Raw genomic sequence first — 17,753 nt, 5'->3', positions numbered from 1 at the left:
AGCCTTAATGAGCCATTAAAGATAAGCTCGTCGCTCGCACTCTGCACTAGCAGGAATAGGTGAGACTTCGTCCAAATATCTAAATACTTTTTTCCCTTATTTGGGTCATCCCGATCCAGGTTTTTCCGGGCCTAAGTGCATGTCATTGCTACGTCCGTTGTCTGCGGATAAGAAAGTGTGTAGGTATTTAAATAATATGACCCTTAAAATTGTCTGCGTGTATGGTCTCTTGAAACATCAGGCACAGCATTATGGCTGCGATTTTTCTTATTTTCGCTATAAGGTAAAATTGCTTCTGAAGACTGTTCGCAAGTGCGTCATGTTTGTAAATTTACTACCTATAGATTATTATGCAGTTATTCGACTCATAAATATGCAGGTAACGTTTGAATTTCAGTTCGTGTAGAAAAATACCGTAGCTCCCCGAAAATGATAGAACGTAATTATATCAATAGATATATTGAATAAACACGAATTTGTATACATAACACATATATTTGACTTGATGCTAATTCTTGAGAAAAAAGTATGATGAAAATTAATTCAACTCGACATAACTTCACATGTCGTTACGCGAAAATCAAAACGTACTATAATTATGGTTAAAAATATATGTCAAAGGACAAACTCTAATCCATAACAATGCCAGTAATTGCTTCGATATCAGAATTCTACCAATATGTGGTAAATGTTTTTTTTTCACTTCGAATTTCTTTTTCCCTGCGATTTCTTTTATTCTTTCTTCAAGCCTCGGTAACGTGTCTGCCTCAGGCGCGACCAGCGTACATCGTCTCGTGCATTCCTGCTTGGAATAACTTGCCATGGAACTGACGCGATCGTCGTAACTGCGACCCGGATTTTATAGTGATATCCACGTCTGGCAGACTTAAACGGCCGTTGGTTACGAAGATATCCACGTCTGACAGACTTAAACGGCCGTGGGTTACGAAGATATCCACGTCTGACAGACTTATACGGCCGTGAGTTACGAAGATATCCACGTCTGACAGACTTAAACGGCCGTGGGTTACGAAGATATCCACGTCTGACAGACTTATACGGCCGTGGGTTACGAAGATATCTACGTCTGACAGACTTAAACGGCCGTGGGTTACGAAGATATCCACGTCTGACAGACTTAAACGGCCGTGGGTTACGAAGATATCCACGTCTGACAGACTTATACGGCCGTGGGTTACGAAGATATCTACGTCTGACAGACTTATGCGGTCGTGAATTGCGAGGATATCAACGTCTGACAGACTTATACGGTCGTGAGTTACTAAGATATCTACGTCTGACAGACTTATACGGCCGTGAGTTGCGAAAATATCTACGTCTGACAGACTTATACGGTCGTGAGTTACGAAGATATCAACGTCTGACAGACTTATACGGCCGTGAGTTGCGAAGATATCTACGTCTGACAGACTTATGCGGTCGTGAATTGCGAAGATATCAACGTCTGACAGACTTATACGGTCGTGAGTTGCGAAGATATCAACGTCTCTGTCTGAATATGCCAGCACTCAACGCTTCTATAGATGCAGACTGTCACTTATACGGTCGTGAGTTGCGAAGATATCTACGTCTGACAGACTTATGCGGTCGTGAGTTGCGAAGAGAAAAAAAAAACATTTATAGTGATGCCTTAAATAGCGTATCTGACAGCCTTGTTTACGAACATGAGTTAGGTTGAATGTGATATAAAATTTATGTTTTGTTTCCTTTTTTTTTTTGTTCGAAAGCTTTTGGGTTGACATAAGGACTTACAAATTATGCAGGTATAGTTATGATAACGTCATTCTGCAATTAGCTGTTATGCCTAAAACGATCGTGCCATCATGAGATAACAATGAATTATAATTCTCTATCTGAAATAATGACAATTGTGGACTTGTGCTGAATGTATGTCGAACTGAGACGTTTTGCAAACCTTTAAAGACTTTGCGTTCTGCTGCGTAAATCATCAATTAGTATCTGCATGAATGACATTGATTAATATATTTCTGAAGCCTGCGATTTAATTCTTATCGCAATTAGTTTTATTAGTTTAATAGTATTTATTTACTTTCTTTTTCCAACATGGTCTCGTTCAGGCAAACCTAACAGCTACTAAATAATCGATGAACGAGAAACAGTTTTCTGATCGACAAAAAATACAATGAAGGGGCTTAAGATCGTGTCGCTTAACGCAACGATCGAAGGCTGTTTATACATAAATGTAGCCCAAATTTGGACCAAAGTTTTGTGTGATTTCGTTCGTCTTGTAAGGTTGCAAGAAGTTGCAGGTCTTGTAAGAGCCATTGTCTTACCGCTTGCACAATTCTCACCACCGTCACTCCAGACAATGGACAACAGGCCGCCCTCACCTGCGCACGATATTCATTCGTTTCGGCCTTCTTGCTTCATACAGTCAAAATATGTATAATTTCACTTATTAATGATTTTTAGGGTCAAGGGTTTTCAACCATAAACTCGGCGGTAACTGATAACCGATCTTTCGGTGTTTGTGACAGTTAGGGTTGAAAAACAGGTTTAAAAAACACGTAAAACTGTGAAGTTTTTTATTGCTATAGAAGAGTTTGATGGATTGAGGCCAGAACATTTTTCTTCGTTGAACGGTGAAGCTAGGGGTAGTAGGAAAAATCCTTCGTCTTCCTCTTTAATTTCTATGTAATCGTTGATAATTGCGACTTTTCGAAATCTCTACTTCACAGTCGACTTTTTTGTTTGAATCTAAATGGGACTCACACATGCAGCATACCTCTATTATATGTTTCAAAATAATGTCGAGTTTACCTAATATACTTTATATCTGAAACAAATGTTACTTTAGAGCACATGAACCGTGTTTAGAAAAGAACATACCAATACTACATTTTATTTTAGGCAACTGAAGTAAAATTTGGTAGGTTTGTTTTACATACTTTTTATGCAATTAAGATTCAAAAAGAAATCATTGAAAAGCACACACGCATTAAATATAGCAGTGAAATTAACTCTCCTTGCCGGTTGATTCAAAAAGAAATTTCAATTTGTTAAATCCTAATGCTCCTTCATGTCCGTTGTGAACAAAGCTTAACACAAGACTGATCCTATATATGGATACAGCACAGATACGTATATATATATATATGGACAGATCCTTATATCATAATATATACGATAGGTGTAGAGACGTATACATACATTCGCCCTATCAAGTTTTAGATGTATTCACTCATGAATATGGATGGGTCAAATTGTCCAGATAGTGACACATTTTCTGCATGATAGCGCACATTCGCCCTTTTGCCGGCCCGAACTAAATCAAAATGGCCCACAGAAGGAGAGAAAAGCATTGCTATTTGATGCAAAGTCTCACTTATTCCTCTTAATGTATTTATATAACATGGGCACATGTCGAGTACAATTCTAAACCTTATATATATGTGTAAAATATTTCTGTATGTACCAGGTTATGTTTTAAGTACTTAAGCATAGAAAAATTAGCATATTCCTTCAATTAGGATAGATTTATTGAATAAGTGCAAAATTTATTTGCTTAGTAAATTGGCTTCTTATTAACTAAGTCCATTAGTACACCTTATTTGATCATGCAAATATATCTGCATAATTTCATATATGAGCCAGTCATGTGAATATCGTCACAAATTATATAAGATATATGTATTATATATAATATTATATATGCATATAAGGTTATAAGCATGGGATGAAAGTGATTCCAAGGAATAGACCAATAAATATCCTTAAAAAAGGCCTATTGAATAGTTAATATTAATATACAGTCATTTGCAAAAGTTTAAGACCACCCACAGAATTTGAACTAAATCAGGAAATTACCCTTTTTGGATGAGTGATGTACAAGTTTGAGCCTGCGGCGGGCCTAACGGTAGCCGCAGGCGATCAGAGGAGTGTGTTCGTGCATCATTTACCTCCCAGCTCTTGCATGAGAAGATTATAGCTGCAAGACAGCAGAATATTCTTTTATTAGAAATGGGTAGAAAAGCTTCTCTTACCGAAGTCCAGAGGGCTCAAATTGTGCTCTTACATGACGAAGGTTATTCTGTACGCCAGATTTCGCTAAAGATGAGATGCAGCAAGACTGCAGTTAACAATGCAATACGCAAGTTTGAACATGATAGCTATTATTCAGACAAGAAAAGGTCGGGGCGTCCGAGGAAAACAACCAGCCGTGATGACATCATGAAGCTCACTGTTGCAAGATCTCCAACAAGTTCCTGTAAGAAAATTCAAGGAATTTTGCTTCAAAAAGGATGTGAGCTGAGCATCAGTTCTATTTCACGCTGTTTAAGCAAAGAATTTTACCTAAAGAGTTTTACGCCTGCTCAAAAACCAAAGTTAACTGCAGCCATGAAAATTAGGCGATTGAATTTTGCTTGGAGACATCAAGATTGAACGGTTGCCAAGTGGAACACAGTGTTGCTTTTAGATGAAATTGCATTTCAGCAGTCTGGGTTACGCCATCAACACATTAGGCGACCAGTTGGTAAAAGATTTGAAGAGAAATATACAGTACCTACCATGAAACATCCACCCAGTGTCATGGTTTGGGGGCATTTAGCCATAATGGGACAGCTGGATTGTACTTTCTGCCTCAGAAAACAACCATGAATGGAGCAGGGTACCTCAAGCTGCTTCAAGAAAAGCTTGTACTACACGTGGGAATATACCAGTGTAGTATTTTCATGCAGGATGGTGCTCCATGCCATCGGGCCTGGCAGGTGAAAGATTTGTTGACCTCAAACCACATTGAATTGCTGGACCGGCCTAAAAATGGCCCAGACTTGAATCCCATTGAAAATTTGTGGTCAGTCATGAAGGATAAGGTAGCAGCAATGCAACCTTCAAATTTGAAGTCATCAGAAAAATGCATTAAGCTGGTATGGTGCAAAGAATTTTGCAAGGAGTACTGCCAGAATATTATCAGCAGTATGCCACGACAAATCCAGGCTGTTATTGACAATAAAGAGGGACACACTAGGTTCTGAATATATCAAATGTATCATAAATTGCTTGTTATTTATTCACTTTGTCTCATCAAATACAAACAGTTTGAATATTTTGCCTCACTATCATTTTTTAATACAAAAAACCCAAATTCGGAGGGTGGTCTTAAACTTTTGCAAATGACTGTATATTAACTATTCCACATTCTTCATACTATATTATCTATTAACTATTAACTATATATTAACTATTAACTATATTACTTGTGTTATGAGAATAAGAGATGCACCGCTACATACGTGTAGGCAGCGCAGCCTTAACGCTCGGAGAGTTTTCTAAGTCACCGTGCGCAGGCGCTGTGCTCATCTTATAATAATTATTGTTCGCTCCAGAAATGCTCCATGAACTTAATTGAAAGCAAGCGCGGGGAAATTGCTTTATCGTTCCCGTTGAATGTTTGCTTTCATAGAGCAGGTATTTTTCCTTTAAAAATTTGCTTTTTATTGAAATATTTTTTACGAAGAAAGAAGGTCATTTGAGCGAAAGCGAATTCTGAATGAAATGGAAACAAGCTTATCGTGCGGGCTTGAGTTCAAAATCTGCGGTATACTTTTCAATCCCTCAATGCATTCTCGCCTGCATCTGGCCAGCTTCGTCACGACGTGTTATGTTCCCTGTAACGCCTCGTCTCGTGCACCATAACAGGACCCCTGCCTGCACCTGGCCTTCGTCACGACGTGTTATGTTCCCTGTATTACTGACCACGTCGCGTGGCAGGTCGAGGACAGCTCGTCATTTCCACGTGAAGCAGCACGTGACCTCCGTGATTGCGTCTACGTCGGACGTATAATTAAGACATTCGTGTTGAGCTCAATATTATTTAGAATAGAATAGAATAGAATAGAATAGAATAGAATAGAATAGAATAGAATAGAATAGAATAGAATAGAATAGAATAGAAGTGTCGGTACTGAAAAAATAGGCCCACGGCCTGATGCCGATTCTTGAATTTGTTTGTGACTTGATTCACAAGGGATCCGGCCTTTGGAACCCGATCTTTCCATAACTGACGATTGATTGAGATAGCTGCTGGACTTATTGCCTGGTATTTGTTCGATGTCAATATCTTTGTTTTACCAGCAATATCCTTTGTTTAATATCAATATTCTTTGTTTTACCAGTAATATCTTTGTTTAATATCAATAACCTTTTTTCAACAGATTCTGTGAATAATTTTAGTAATTTGGGAATTACATGAGACTATCCAAGGACTATTCTATCTTTGGATGTATATTGGCTCGTGATACGTAGGAAACTACCGACTATCTCTAAGTAATTAAAGTGAAACTTCCTAAGATCATAAATCACACTTTACGCTGTGATGAGTTAGAACAAGTGTTGTGGTGTGCGTATTGTGGTCGCCATGGTAACGGCCGTGCAGAAAGCGAGCAACCGCTCGCCCCCTCCCGCCGCCCCTGCCAAGGCCCCCAAGATCCCCAAACCTGGTGAGTTTTGAGCCGTGAGGGACATGGGGGACAAACCCATATCCTCAAAAAACAAATAAACAACAACAACAAAGCAGGTGAGTCTTGGCCGCCGTATAGGCGACGAAGCAGGTGATGGTGGCCGACGTATGGGCGCCTTCCGTCCGACCAAACCAGGTGATGGTGGCCGACGTATAGGCGCCCTCCCTCCGACCAAACCAGGTGATGGTGGCCGCCGTATAGGCGCCTTCCCTCCGCCCAAACCAGGTGATGGTGGCCGTCGTATAGGCGCACTCTCTCCCTCCAAACCAGGTGATTGGTGGCCGACGTATGGGCGCCCTCCCTCCGACCAAACAAGGTGATGCTGGCCGCCGTATAGGCGCCCTCCCTCCGACCAAACAAGGTGATGGTGGCCGCCGTATAGGCGCACTCCCTCACCCAAACAAGGTGATGGTGGCCGCCGTATAGGCGCACTCCCTCCGACCAAACCAGGTGATGGTGGCCGACGTATAGGCGCCCTCCCTCCGACCAAACCAGGTGATGGTGGCCGCCGTATAGGCGCCCTCCCTCCGACCAAACCAGGCAATGATGGCCGCCGTAAAGGCGCCCTACCTCCACCCAAACCAGGTGATGGTGGCCGCCGTAAAGGCGTCCCTTTTTCCGGTGTTGCGTTACCAGCGCTTCCTGCAGGCGGTGTGGGCTGTTCAAGCGGGAACGATCGTGACAGTATTACTCAACGCATGGCAGGTGCCAGGGTCTACTTCGTACCTTCTGCCACCTGCCTATTTTTTGTTGAATTGTTCATACCATCTGCAACCTACCATACGTGATAAATCGGAGTTCTTTATAAGAAACTGGAATTGCAGCTTTCAGCCTCATTTTACTAGTAACAATTCAATCCATTGTTTTCGGTCATTTGCAAGTTAACAGACATTAATTGACGTCTGGAATCAATCGGTTTCATGGGGTATTATTGTACAGAAGAGATCTATTCAATGCGGGCCACGATCTTGGTTAAGTTATCGTCCTTCTATTCGTAAATTATTCCGATATTTTCAACCGTTTTCATTAATTCAAAGCCAAAAGAAATTGTTTTGAATACAGCAGGAGTTACTCCTGAAGCGGTTTTTATGTTCGAGAAAAACTTTACAGTCTGTCCTAGGTGTGTAACGAAGCTTCTGGGTCAGCCTATAATAACAGGAACAATCAATAAACCGAAAAAGTTTTGATGGGAACTAATGGCGCTTTTATTGTAACAAAATAAATTATAAGAGAACCATTGTAACGTTCACGAGTTCTTCGGATGTTGTTATTTGCCCACATGCTTACAACGATTGAACTGCGGCCAATTCAGTTAATCCGCCTGTGACGATAAGTGCACATACGAGTGTTCTCGTGTGTGCAAAGGTGCTCCTTTGATCCATAAAGTCATGCACACATACTTGAATCTATTATGAGAATCAGGCTTGACTTAAGCAGCAAATACAGCGATTTATGAGCATAAGCCAGACTACTTCTCGGCGAGGTGGCCACTTGCCCTCTCCGCACTCATGGTCGTCTGTTTCGCTCCTGATCTCATGTAAAATGACCCCGATTTTGACTGGGAAATTCATTCCCGGCGGCTCACTGCTTCGTCGTCCAACATGTTGCTGTTTCATGCACCGGTGCTATCAGTCGAACGGTCATTGTTCTGTCGCTGGTACAACGTGATGTCTTTGTTGTCACTGCGATAAGTAGATGCGCTGTTAATTAGAGCCCTGATGCCTGCAGAGAAATCGTGTTTAGTCAATGCGTGAAAATTACAGCAGATCTGCGCCAAAAATTTTCAAGGATGATCCGATCGCTAAATTTTCTGAAGTGGTAAAACGTTAAACGATTAACTTTATGTCTGCTTACGCTTGCTTTATTTGTGTAACAAGTGAAGGCGAACGAATTCCCTCCTGATTGTTTTTCTGGACAATTAGTCTTTTTCAATCAAACTAAATCCGTGGTTTCTTAAGTGGCACTCGGAGTTGATGGCATTCGAGCACTGAGCAAGAAAAAAAATCAAATTTGGTGACATCGTATTATCTTAATTATAGATATTTGATCCTTGTCGATAACCGAACATTTTGCTCAACACAATGCGACTTGTAACGTGCAATTTTTTGACTGTTGATTACGCCCATGTATTAATCACAAAAAGGTTAAGTGTCGCTCTCTCGGGATGATCAATTTTTGGGTGTCATTTACTAAGGAGGTCAGAGCCGTTTTTTGGTAGTGGCCCGCAAGCTGAGAAAAATTCCTAATAGTTTCCTGCTGAACAAAAGATGATTTGGCGGCTTCCAGGCTAATTATTCCTGTTTTTGACCCTGGCACCGGTTTGCTTGCTCCGCTTAATTGTGAGTCGGAGCTTGATCGCGACCACTGCTCACAGTTGCGTTCTTTTCTACGTTCGCAAGGCGCTTGTCTTGTCTGTACCAGTGCAATAAAGTTGCTTGTTTTCAGGTTTAGTTTTTGCTGAAACAAACCTTAGTTTTCTTCTTTTGGTGGAAGTTAATACTCGTTAATTGGTTGAGTAGTTACATTTTCTGCGGATACACAAATTGTACATGCGTATTCTGCTGATTATTATCGGTGATTGGAGCCGAAGTTGTGGACGTCAATGTTAATCATACTTAATGAAATAAACTCGAACTGTTAAGTACCATTACTAAATTAATAAACCATGTGATGATGTTTGAGAGACTTAAGTTTAGTTTGTTATAGGATGCTGACGTGGCGGCACTTCATTGCGTCCACGCTACATCGGTACTCTGAGCCACAGGCTGCCCACGCTCACAGGTGAGCACGCCCTGGCTGTGCAGTAGATGCTGCATTGTGCAGTGTTGTACAATACATTGTACAGCCCCGGAAGTCGACAGTGTCGGAACTTTACAATATCGGGAGTCGTGGCAAAATTTAGACGATTGTGACTCAGAATTCGACGCGACCCATGCGAGTTTTGCAAACAATAGTCGCTGTTTCGCTTATCCTGTAGATAGCGTTAGTCTCTGACACTCATTCTCTTGAGGATTGTTAGAATGTTCGTGACTGAGGCAAGCTTCTACAATGTTTGATCAACTGCAGTAACGATGCCATCACTTACATGCTAATAAATAGACGCACTATCATCATTAGAGGTTCATCTCAGCTATTCGGAAGTAGTGTGAAAGTCGTTAGAAATTTTACTAAAGACACGCGGCGCGTTAGTTCTCCGCGGTGTCCTATATATCATAGCGCAAAAACATGCCCGCTAGGAATCTTCCTCTCGCGTAAGAAGCGAACCGCGTGGATTGCAGCGGCGAGAGAAATTATTGATACTGTACATGCTGCATGGCGGGAGCGTGAAAAACTTGCAGCGCTGTAGGCATAGCTTAAAGTCATGCTATGTTTTTTCCTGCTAACCGGACACAGGAGCGGCATGGGTTTTTATTTTTATTTTTCTGAAGATGCACTTTATTGAGCCTTTGCTCTGCGAACCCGTATTTGGATACCCCTGATTTGGTATGGGTATGAAATTATTAACAGTCAAATAAATCTTATAGTTTTGTGGACTTCTTCTATAAACTTTAAGCTTGTCCGAATGATAAACCATCAGTATATTAAACAAATGTTCATTTTGGCTTATACAATAACATTCTTTCTCTGGGTATCGGAAAACATAACCCACTACAGAAAAAATATTTTGGGAAAAAATTTTGCTACGCGTGACGCTCCTGACAAAAATGCTTTTAATTTAGGATGATGTTTTCTGAGTTGGTCGTGGCATATTTGGTCTGTAATGCCCCGAGTCTGAAAACTCGTCCAACTTGTTGAAATTTTTCGTCGTCTTAACGTTTTTTACTTCTGTTTGGCGTGCCCTAAATTTGGTACTGCGACTTGTGCTTGATAAAATTTTAAACCTTATTTGGAATGCTTCATTACTCCTAATATGGCAGGCTGGATTCAGCTGCAAACAGGATTCTTTTGAAAAGTACGACGGACCTCTTGGACGGACCTCTTAGACGGACCTCTTAGAAGGACATCTTAGACGGACCTCTTAGACGGACATCTTAGACGGACCTCTTAGACGGACCTCATAGACGGACCTCTTAGACGGACCTCTTAGATATTTAGACGGACCTCTTACATTTACAGGTTCAGGGTCGAGCCATGTAACAGAAAGTACACTCTGAAACATGAATCGGTCATATTGTCCAAATAGTGACACTCTTTCTTACCCACAGCACGAGCAGATAGCACACGTATCACTGATACGTCCTTTTCTCTGGTTTTGTAGGGTTGCCCACACAAGGTCAATTATAAGTGCATCGCTTTAAGGACAACGGTCCACTCATTTCTCCGTGCATCGCTATTAGGACAAACGGTCCACTCATTTCTCCGGTGCATCGCTATTAGGACAACGGTCCACTCATTTCTCCGGTGCATCGCTATTAGGACAAACGGTCCACTCATCCCTCCGGTGCATCGCTATTAGGACAAACGGTCCACTCATTTCTCCTGGTGTAACTCGTCGAGACTAAGAAGACCTCCACACGTGAGCCACGTAAGGCTTCCGAGCGCTGTGGTGGTGCCACGGCCAGCGCTGCCACGCCGCAGTGCATGTCGGGCGGTGGCACTCCTGCCAGTGCCATCTGCAGTGCCAGTCTCATATTTTATGTTGAAGAATAGTACTGTGAAACATTTCTATTGCTGAATAAAGAGTCTGAGTAAATGTAATGTATTAAAACTGAAATATAAAAAAATTATGCTGGAATGATTATGCGAATATTTCGTATATTAATTTCATATATATTAATTTTCTTCAAATACTTGAATAAAAAATTTGTCGTATTTTACAGAGTACAGAAAAGGGTATATCAACTGATGTAAATTAGAGCAATAAAGACTGTATATACTAGAAATAATATAATTTGCATTAAATAATCACCTCGGAGCTTTAAAATGACGTGCGCGTTCAGTACATGCGGTCATCAATCTTTTTCGACGATCAATTATTAATGTGAGGAGTGCAAAATAATCTGCTATGCACAATAATATAAATGTTATATAAAAATGACATAACTGTTGACTTGCCACTCAAGTTACGGTGTTTGGGCGTCTAATCTTTGACTGCAAGTGTCGCGTTGTTTTCTCTTCAAAGAATCTGTCGCCTCGCTAGGACTGTCACACTCCAGGTGAGCTGCAGCGAACTGTGGCTAAACTGCGTAGATTATGTCTAATAATTCCAGTATCTGTTGTTAGAACTTTTATTATTCTGTTAGTACCATCTGTTATCTAGCAATAGGATTGTTATTATTCAAAAAGAATGTTACAAGCCACTGAGGTTAAACGGAAATATTCGATCATCGATCAACTTTTGACTATAGTAATAGCTTCCTAGTCAAATTTGACAACGATTTAAAGATAAAAACGATGCTGTATAAACTTGATTGAGCCCTCGACGTTATGCATTTTAACGCAATATTAACACGTGAATTTCTGGCCATGGTAAACTTACGATCAGCGGAAGTTTTTTTTTTAGTTTTTTTAACCTTTTTTCGTTTGATGTAACCATACATCATCCACGTCTTCGGTCCGCTGGTATATATGGATGATATATGGATGAAATATGGATGATATATGAACGCACGTCACCCACTACGAGGAATTGGTCTAGCGGCGCAGGAATTGAGGCCACACATGTAGCGGGAAACCCTCTGAATGATTTCCTCTGGTGCGCTGCGTTATGACGGCAATACTTCTCCTGTTTTTTGCTATAATTATTCAACGACCTACAGCGCAGCTGGTAATCATTCAACCACCTGCAGCACAGCTGGTAATTATTCAACCACCTGCAGCACAGCTGGCAGTTCTAAACCCCTTCCAACAAAGGTGATGTTTTCGTACTCGATCGTTCTTCTCTATTTTGATGACGCTCCTCGATCATAACGCCCTGCTTGCGTCGAGCTTGCCGAGATCAAATAATGGAGGCAGTATGTTCTTCTCGTGGCCGTATTGCGATCATTTATTGTTAGACACTTTATTTCTCGTAGTGATGTATGTATATGAAACGTGTTGTTGCAGTTGTTAGACTATGGACACCTAGTAGAAATTCTTAATTATATGACTTCTATTGCCACTGATAGCATTTTCCCATTCACAATGAAAATGCACGATGCCTCTGAAAGAATTTCAGCTTGCAAATACGTAAAAATTTACGATGCACCTGATTGCACCTTATGATGCATCAGGTGCACATGATCGCTCGTGATGCACCTGATCTCAGCAGATGCACTTGATGCAAATGATGCACTTGATTGAGCACCTGTAACGACCGTGAAACAATTGTGTAGGTCGGCAGATGCAGCAGATGTATTTACCCGCAGCTGTATATTGAACTCTCCACGGTGCGTGAGATACGTGAGGACGAGTACGTTGATGTTGGTACGTGTATTGAATTATTGAATTTTTGCACGTCTTGTGGTGTTGATTTAACTTTGGTTCATAACCGCTAGGAATTCGTCGGGTTTACATTGTATAATAGAAGTATATACTTATATATAGTCTGCTTATATATCGCTGTTCACTAAGTATTTAAAAGCAAAGAACTCGTTGAAGAGCTTGGTGAATTAATGGAGATTTATTTGCGTTGGGGATAAAAGATTACATGGCGAGATTTATTTGTTATAGAAATGATTGGCTTTATTAGTTGTCCCGTTGATAGACACGGCAGATGTTATGCTGTTGCTGATCTATGGTTTCCGTACCAACTATCTTGGATCATTGTTTTCTCTAGAGTCTAGATTGTCTGTGCAGCGTTTATGGACTTTCAACCGTGGGATTTTTCCCCGTTATTGAGAACAAAATCCTGTTTTCCCTCGGCAATTCCCACGGACATCGAGGAAGTTCTTCCTGACACGCAATTTCTGCACCAGCACTCAGAAAAATAAAGAGTAACATTGTCCATATAGCGACACTCTTAATACCTCACATCACGCACAGAAAACGGACGCAAAACAGAAACGCCCTTTTGCCGGACCAAATTTTATCAGGATGACATACACGCGGGCAAAAATGTATCGCTATTTGGACACATTCTCCCTCATTTCTATGAGTGTGATATGAGCCGCCACAATAGTTGTTGATAGCGCAGCTTCCGTAGCGGATTTCTCCGGCACTCTCTCCGCGATGTCTGATCCTGTTCCTGTGGGAGAAGAAATCTCATATCAAGATGAAATTTCTTTGCGAAATTTCATAGCAAGATGCACGTTTATCACGCACTTCTCCTGAGAGGTGTGTGAGACTTTGTCCAAATAGCGATGCACCTACTATGATTGTGTGGGTCATCCTGACCTAGTTTCGCCCGGTTATTATAGGGCGTTTTGGTACTACAGAAATTATGGCATTATTTAGAATAGAATAGAATAGAAGTGTCGGCACTGAAGAAATAGGCCCATGGCCTGTTGCCGATTCATGAACTTTTCGTGACTTGATTCACAAGGGATCCGGCCTTTGGAACCCGATCTTTCCATAGCTGACGATTGATTGAGATAGCTGCTGGACTTATTGCCTGGTCCGTAATTTGCTAGGCATTTTAAGACTGAACATTTGCTCCTGCATAGCTTCATATTTGAACAATATGATCCAGTAATTTTTCTGGGTGCTTCAGTCGCAGCAGCGAACCCGTAATGTGATACAAATTTGGAGGATTCATCCTCCTTGTAAACGAGTGTTGAAGTTGCAAACTGTTAGGGTAAATTCAACATGCCTACTAGTTCTGTTGGCGAAATTTACTTTTATTGATGCATATTATACTAAGTAGAGCAATTTTTGCTCGATAATTTAAAATTTAACAGAAATGTATTTTCTGTACGAGTATTGCGGTGTCATACAAGTTTCATTGATTTATTGCTTATCCTGAGCCTTCCTGAGTCTTCTCCAATAGCATCGCCGTTTTTGTCCATAGTCACTGCATGCCAAATTATTTTCAATTCTCACTCGGATAAACTGAAAACTCCTCTAGATTTATTTAATTCTTATTTAAATATAATTAATTCTTATTGGCGATTTGATTACCATGGTGTTTCGAGCAGCCTTAGCTTCAGTCTGCCAAAATAGTGAGTAATGTAATATTGACTGAATGCAATAATGCAGCGATGAACAGCATATCCGCTCAATTGTGAAGATCTCAGCTCAACGTGACTGACATGCAGTCTTTAGGTCAGGGCTGCAGCTAACATTGTATGCAAGCCTGCATGCATCTATACAAAAATTATTCTTTCGCGTACGATGCCTTCAACTAAAGAAAAATCAGTCGCACCGATTTTAAACATTTATCTTTAATGTTCTGATATTTCTACGTTTCTGATGTTCTCCGAAATAATCTGCAGTTATAATTAGACACGCCTCTCCGGCGTGTGCAATAATTAATAAATAATTGTTCCAAGTCAAGCAGTCGTCACCTTCAGACGACTTCATGCATAGCGCTGCGAGGCCACCTCTCCGGGCATATAACGTTACAACAACGTTAATTAAACGTAAAAAAAACGTTAGCAAGCGTCATTCAACGTCAGATGCCTGGCGGGACATAACTACCGCAGTAAATGCATTCTCGAGTTATGTAAGAAAATAATTAGTACACGGAGAATGAGTCTGGCGACTACGTAAGTCTAATGCCGCATGTAAATACGAGCGTCGTGGCTCTCGGCCTCGTTAGTCTTACTATGTCAGGCTCCCACATACTGAATAAACATTTCTGGAAGATATCAACTTGTGAGGCACTGAAATAAAGGTGAATTGAATTCATCGTGAATGAAATTATATTTATTGTTTTTTATACTACTGCTGAGTTGTCTTTTACATGAATAAATATGTGTTAAATATAGTGTATACTTAGATGCGTGCTCCTTGGTTGAAGGTATTTGTATATAATTATTCAAAGCTCGGTCATCCAGCTGACCAAACACGCGCAGTTATACACGAAGCATTCGTGTATCCGCTGCTACCTATAGCGTGTGTTCGTTACGTAGCAGCGCACGACGTGTTCGTTACGTGTTATTCGTACAGCGCCACTTACAATTCAAGTCACTTCTCAATGGCGTTATAGCATAGCATAGCGGTTTAAGCGTTGGTTAGGCCGTAGGCCTGTTGCCGATTCTTAACATGGCAGAACATCCACATCTTGTTGCGGGCTTAAACTTGTTGCTCACTGCTACAATTCTGCTGTGCTTAACCGCCGATTCTGACCAGAAACTGGCGCACAGAGCTGCGATCAAACCCATACAATCTTGGTAGGTACTCGATCTGTACTGTAACCACTGGGACACTGCAGTGGGGACACTTCTGCAGTTACGTGGTTCACAAATACGACACGTATAGTGACTTGCAGTCTCGTACACGTGTCTTAAATGTAGCAGTACTGCGTGCTGCTCTGCCTCCTGCAGTATGTCCTACTACTGCTGCACTGCCTCCTGCAGTATGTCCTACTACTGCTGCTCTGCCTCCTGCAGTATGTCCTACTACTGCTGCACTGCCTCCTGCAGTATGTCCTACTACTGCTGCACTGCCTCCTGCAGTATGTCCTACTACTGCTGCTCTGCCTCCTGCAGTATGTCCTCCTACTGCGTGCTGCTCTACCTACAGCAGTATGTCCTACTGCTGCTCTATACCTCCTGCTGCCGCACTGCCTCCATGTCTCCATCTCGTTGGCTGTAATTATATTTCTTTATATACATATTATGCGTTATTACTCGTTAAATTTAAAATTCTGGATCCGTGCTGTTCTAATGTCAGAGAAGATCCTCATATCCTTCAGCCTGTTCCGTAATAGACATTATTATTGTTCAATTTACTTTAGTTTCTGTACATTTTGTGCTTCTAGTCCAATTGCATAACGCGTGCGTCACGCGACGTAACGGTCTCGTGCGTGACAGCTGCCACTGACTACGACGTTACTATTCAAATGTAACCTATTAAGTATAAATAAATAATACATCAAGTAATTATAAAATATAATAAATATGAACAATAAAATAATCATCGTGACGTCTATTTCGAGAAAGACATTAATAATGTCGATGGAAAATCTCCATTATATTTTTTTTAAAGCGTCAACTGTAATCTGGATCTATTATGAATACAAATGAAGTCGAGTGATTACATTTCTGTTGATAAATCTTTGAATATTCATAGGAAAGACGAATAAGTATGAAAGTGACCATTGTAACGAAATAACGGCTGCTAACAAGATAATTTTAACAAGATAACGGCTACTAAAAAGACAATTATAACGGGATAACAGCTACTAAAAAGACAATTATAACGGGATAACAGCTACTAATAAGACAATTATAACGGGATAAGAGCTACTATAATATGACAATTATAGCGAGATAACAGCTGCTAATAAGACAATTATAACGAGATAACAGGTGCTCATGTGATAATTAAAATGAGATAACAGCTGCTAATAAGACAATTATAACGGGATAGCAGCTGATAATAAGACAATTATAACGAGATAACAGCTGATAATAAGACAATTATAACGAGATAGCAGCTGCTCATAAGGCAATTATAACGAGATAACAGCTGATAAGAAGACAATTATAACGGGATAACAGCTGATAATAAGACAATTATAACGAGATAACAGCTGATAATAAGACAATTATAACGAGATAACAGCTGATAATAAGACAATTATAACAAGATAACAGCTGATAATAAGATACTTATAACGAGATAACAGCTGCTCATAAGACAATTATAACGAGATAACAGCTGATAATAAGACAATTATAACAAGATAACAGCTGATAATAAGATATTTATAACGAGATACTAATCCTATCATTACAATATAATCGCTGTAGTAGCGCTCACCTTTCAGACAAGAAAGAACCGCCAGGGGGCGTTTCTGTGAGCGTCCTGCCATGCGATGGTGGAAAATGCGATATATTGTTAATTTCTTTAATTTTATAAAAAATTGTTAATACGTTTATTCTGAGCGTATTTACAGCGATTATAGTGTAATGAATTAATTAATGATCTCGTTATAATTATCGCTGTTATTGTATTGATTGGTTTTCCACTCGGTTGTATTCTATAGTCTGCCGCAAACAGAATATATGATCATATTTCATTATTTGCAAATTATAGACTTTCACTAACTGTACAAAATCTGCTCGTCTTCCTGCGTCCTGAGAATGATTGTGCTCAGACTGCCTGTGCTCAGACTGCTTGTGCTCAGACTGCTTGTGCTCAGACTGCTTGTGCTCAGACTGCTTG

At 40.5% G+C, this 17,753-nt stretch overlaps 1 protein-coding gene across 1 annotated transcript in view; it reads left to right on the top strand.

Annotated features, from left to right (window-relative positions):
- Window positions 1–6,199: 6,199 nt before the first annotated feature.
- Window positions 6,200–17,753, top strand: part of LOC108682138 (myosin-IIIb) — a 40,675-nt gene continuing 29,121 nt past the window's right edge. Inside the window, exon 1 of the mRNA XM_018171255.2 lies at window positions 6,200–6,482. Within this exon, the coding sequence (XP_018026744.1) occupies window positions 6,401–6,482 (82 nt within the window). The 5' untranslated portion in view covers window positions 6,200–6,400. The remainder of the gene's footprint in view (window positions 6,483–17,753) is intronic.

Source organism: Hyalella azteca, unplaced genomic scaffold, assembly GCF_000764305.2.
Source record: "Hyalella azteca isolate HAZT.00-mixed unplaced genomic scaffold, Hazt_2.0.2 contig13234, whole genome shotgun sequence".
Taxonomy (NCBI): Eukaryota; Metazoa; Arthropoda; class Malacostraca; order Amphipoda; family Hyalellidae; genus Hyalella; species Hyalella azteca.
This window is presented reverse-complemented; position numbering and strand designations above follow the sequence as displayed.